The 4,747-nt window shown below is 41.0% G+C and overlaps 1 protein-coding gene across 3 annotated transcripts in view; it reads right to left on the bottom strand.

Moving 5' to 3' along the window:
- LOC139582512 (delta-like protein 4) overlaps positions 1 to 4,183 on the bottom strand; it is a 26,828-nt gene extending 22,645 nt beyond the window's left edge. Inside the window, exons 1-3 of one of the 3 annotated variants that reach the window (XM_071412584.1) lie at positions 3,646 to 4,183; positions 3,256 to 3,516; positions 2,263 to 2,320 (exon numbers count right to left, since the gene is read on the bottom strand). In XM_071412584.1, the coding sequence (XP_071268685.1) occupies positions 2,263 to 2,320; positions 3,256 to 3,516; positions 3,646 to 3,699 (373 nt within the window). In that variant the 5' untranslated portion in view covers positions 3,700 to 4,183. The remainder of the gene's footprint in view (positions 1 to 2,262; positions 2,321 to 3,255; positions 3,517 to 3,645) is intronic. The other 2 variants (XM_071412583.1, XM_071412585.1) reach the window with 2 other exon arrangements.
- Between the last annotated feature and the right edge of the window lie 564 nt (positions 4,184 to 4,747).

Genomic DNA, 4,747 nt, shown 5'->3' with positions numbered 1-4,747 from the left:
AACATGTAGTAGTCTGCATTACAGACATGTTATAAACATGTAGTAGTCTACATTACAGACATGTTAAACATGTAGTAGTCTACATTACAGACATGTTATAAACATGTAGTAGTCTGCATTACAGACATGTTATAAACATGTAGTAGTCTGCATTACAGACATGTTATAAACATGTAGTAGTCTACATTACAGACATGTTATAAACATGTAGTAGTCTACATTACAGACATGTTATAAACATGTAGTAGTCTGCATTACAGACATGTTATAAACATGTAGTAGTCTGCATACATGTAGTAGTCTACATTACAGACATGTTATAAACATGTAGTAGTCTACATTACAGACATGTTATAAACATGTAGTAGTCTGCATTACAGACATGTTATAAACATGTAGTAGTCTACATTACAGACATGTAGTAGTGCTACATTACAGACATGTTATAAACATGTAGTAGTCTACATTACAGACATGTTATAAACATGTAGTAGTCTACATTACAGACATGTTATAAACATGTAGTAGTCTACATTACAGACATGTTATAAACATGTAGTAGTCTACATTACAGACATGTAGTAGTCTACATTACAGACATGTTATAAACATGTAGTAGTCTGCATTACAGACATGTTATAAACATGTAGTAGTCTACATTACAGACATGTAGTAGTCTACATTACAGACATGTTATAAACATGTAGTAGTCTACATTACAGACATGTTATAAACATGTAGTAGTCTACATTACAGACATGTAGTAGTCTACATTACAGACATGTTATAAACATGTAGTAGTCTGCATTACAGACATGTAGTAGTCTACATTACAGACATGTTATAAACATGTAGTAGTCTACATTACAGACATGTAGTAGTCTGCATTACAGACATGTTATAAACATGTAGTAGTCTGCATTACAGACATGTTATAAACATGTAGTAGTCTACATTACAGACATGTTATAAACATGTAGTAGTCTGCATTACAGACATGTTATAAACATGTAGTAGTCTACATTACAGACATGTTATAAACATGTAGTAGTCTGCATTACAGACATGTTATAAACATGTAGTAGTCTACATTACAGACATGTTATAAACATGTAGTAGTCTACATTACAGACATGTTATAAACATGTAGTAGTCTGCATTACAGACATGTTATAAACATGTAGTAGTCTACATTACAGACATGTTAGAGACATGTAGTAGTCTACATTACAGACATGTAGTAGTCTACATTACAGACATGTAGTAGTCTACATTACAGACATGTTAGAGACATGTAGTAGTCTACATTACAGACATGTAGTAGTCTACATTACAGACATGTAGTAGTCTACATTACAGACATGTTAGAGACATGTAGTAGTCTACATTACAGACATGTAGTAGTCTACATTACAGACATGTAGTAGTCTACATTACAGACATGTAGTAGTCTACATTACAGACATGTAGTAGTCTACATTACAGACATGTAGTAGTCTACATTACAGACATGTAGTAGTCTACATTACAGACATGTAGTAGTCTACATTACAGACATGTTCCATTAGGCCATATAAATAATTAACATGGTCGAAGGACACCTGTTACGGTATTCTCTATCGTCCATTGTTCTAACAATGAACATTTTATCTTGTGTCATATCTCATATCATATGATTGAAATATCCTATTCCATGTGAAATATCATGTGTGCCCCTTTCCCTGGGCCTGATTTAAATATGTGTCGGGCCGACTGCCTGCCAAGCCGCCCGGCCCTTTACGCAGACGTCTTCTTATCGACTCACATAATAACAACCATAAGGGTTCAGATGGAGAATAAAGTCAGATTGAATTGGCCTCTTCCTTTCTGTCAGGGAAAAGCTTCCCATGCCGCTTCCAATGGGCGGAACAGAGCAAGGTGTAAAATACAGGAAGACGTAGTCACATACTCTTGGCAGCCTCTGTGTGTTCTCACCAAAGCCCTCAACTCGTTCCCACGCCAGAAATATACCGCAGGAAGGCACATTGTGTTGGAGCACAAGAATGAAAAAAGGTGTTTTGCAGTTGAGCAACAAAGGCTAAGGTAAAAGGGAACGAATGAACTATTGGGAGGCAATGAATCTATAATAGTGAGAAGATACTGATTATTGATAAGGTTTGACCTTTTTAGGTGTTTATTTAAAGGTTCGTTAGTTAAAGGGGGACCTATTGGTGAAATGTGCATCAAGGGTGCCCTCTAGTGGCGTTGAATAGATCGACTTACCTACAGGTAGATCCGCTGAAGGTGAATACCAGGCTTCAATTATCATTGAAAACGATCCCTAAGAGCACAACGCATTCAGGCGTTAGAAATATGATTTAAAACACATTTCATAAAAGGCCATATAAAAAAAAGTCTATAACGACATGCATAATTTCACTTTAAATGGAGCGCAATTTAAATACACACTGGTTTAAATCAACGTTGTTTCCACGTCACGGAAATGATATTACGTTGAAACAACGTGGAATAGACGTTGGATTGACTGACGTCTGTGCCCAGTGGGTACCTTTACTCAACTAACTGTAGGTCTGTTTATGAATGGCTATATCATTTAGGATTCTAAAATGTATGTCATACAGAGGCAAAGGTGTTATAGGCCTAGTAAACTTTATTTAAAAACAAAAACAATGTTTTACCTTTATTTAACTAGGCAAGTCAGTTAAGAACAAATTCGTATTTACTATTACGGCCTACACCGGCCAAACCCGGACGACGCTGGGCCAATTGTGCGCCGCCCTATGGGACTCCCAATCACGGCCGGTTGTGATACAGCCTGGAATCAAACCAGGGTCTGTAGTGACGCCTCTAGCACTGAGATGCAGTGCCTTAGACCGCTGCGCCACTCGGGAACCCAAAACCTAAAGTGGTGTGGTGCATTTTGAAATAAACAAGGTCGTGTGTCAATCCACTATCTGCCGATGTATAAAGGCCTGCAGCATTACCTAATGATGGATTATCGAATGTTATAGAATGTTGTAGTGTCATGTAAATACATCATGCAGAACCCTCCGTGTTCTAACTCTCTAAATACATGGCTCTTGTATTAGGCTACCGGGATGGTTTATCTCATCACCAATATCTGGTGCGCTCTCTCTCCAAACCAATCACAACTCTCCTGCACGCCCGCCCGCCCGCCTACACAACAACACATTGACCTTGGCATGGCATACATTAAACTAATACTATGGACCAGATCTAGGCTATCTGTCTTACCGGCCATCCAAAGTTGAAAGGCAGTCGGATGGGTCTGCTAATAGTGCCTCCGTTCTTCACGCTAAACGAGTTGGTCCCCAGGACCGGTGTCACGGCACTCCCAAAGATACAGTCACCTGGCGACACTACAGCCTGGTAGTTTTTAAGACAGACGCGAAAGAAAGTCCTGCAGTTGAGCCTGCAAGAGTTGCCATTCGCCAGAAATCCTTTGCTGTTTGTAAATTCATGTAGATCGAGCTCAAAAACCCCGGATCCAAATACCTAAAAAGAAGAGAATAGATGGTTTTAGAACACCATGACGCACACGGTAAAGTCAAAAGACCCTTTGCTTGGAATTGGCTACTTTGAGTGATCATTCTCCTGCGGGGTATCTAGCGGATTCCTCTTTACCTGTGTCAGTATCGTGGTGCTGAATGCGATGATAAACGTGAACCAAGCTGCCATCCTTCTCGCTTGTTCTGGGCAGCCGCGTCACCCGCCAATATATATCCCCTTTATTCCAGAGCCCCCTATTCCAAAGTGTGTGTGTGTGTGTGTGTGTGTGGGGGGGGGGGTACAAATAGGATATAAAAAATAAAGAACAAAATATAAATCCTTCTTCGAGTTCCACTTCGTTGTTTTTCCGTTTTGTAGAATCCTTGTGGGATGTTCCAAACCGCCAAAAGGAACCGTTTTAGAATCCCCAGGTTATCCAAAGAGATGAAGGTTTAACATCAACATCCAATATCTGTACCTCTCTCTCTTTGTGCTCGAGCTGCTGTCTCCCTCGCTCTCCACAGTAGGACAGTACAGCACTCCACAGTGGTTGTGAGCGTCGGTGTGTGAGCGTGTAGGACGATGCCACACCATTGACTTGTTTTGGTGGTTAACTTTTGCGTTGCGCTCGAGGATCTCTGTTCACCATTCGTCTTATTACTCGTGAATGAACACTTGGAGTGACGTCTCCCCCAATTTATAGACTCGCGCTGCGTTGCTCATTACATAAACTGTCAATCAAGACTAAACACCGCCCACTATTCACCCCCTTCTCCTCCCTCCTCCTCTCTTCAACAACAATGATATCCAGATTGTAATACCCACAAGTCCAGCGCTGCGCCATGCTGACTGTCTGACTGACTGACTGGCTGGCTGGCTGGCTGGCTGACTGACTGTCTGACTGGCTGGCTGACGGAACGACCACCAAAGGAGCAAGCGACTATTAAAAAGACAAGGCATCCGTTGACGTATTTGTAGCGCAAGAGGAGGAGAGGTTGGCACTTCTGTACACACAACAGTTTCCCCAATGTTGTCATTGACAGGAAGGCTGAAACTTTATAATGAAAAGCAGAAATTCAATTACTACCCCTAACCTCCATCCCACCCGGTTTCCCATCGGTCCGGTCCCACTCAATTTCACGGTTAATTGTGTTACACCTAATTGGCAGGGTGCGCGTGCATGCACCAAAGGGTCATTTCCTGACCCCCTTTGGCTGGGCTCGAGGGGTAGACCTAA

The sequence above is a fragment of the Salvelinus alpinus genome, chromosome 8 (assembly GCF_045679555.1).
Source record: "Salvelinus alpinus chromosome 8, SLU_Salpinus.1, whole genome shotgun sequence".
NCBI classification, from domain to species: domain Eukaryota; kingdom Metazoa; phylum Chordata; class Actinopteri; order Salmoniformes; family Salmonidae; genus Salvelinus; species Salvelinus alpinus.
Note: the sequence above shows the minus strand (reverse complement) of the source record. Positions and strands in the feature narration are given on the sequence as shown.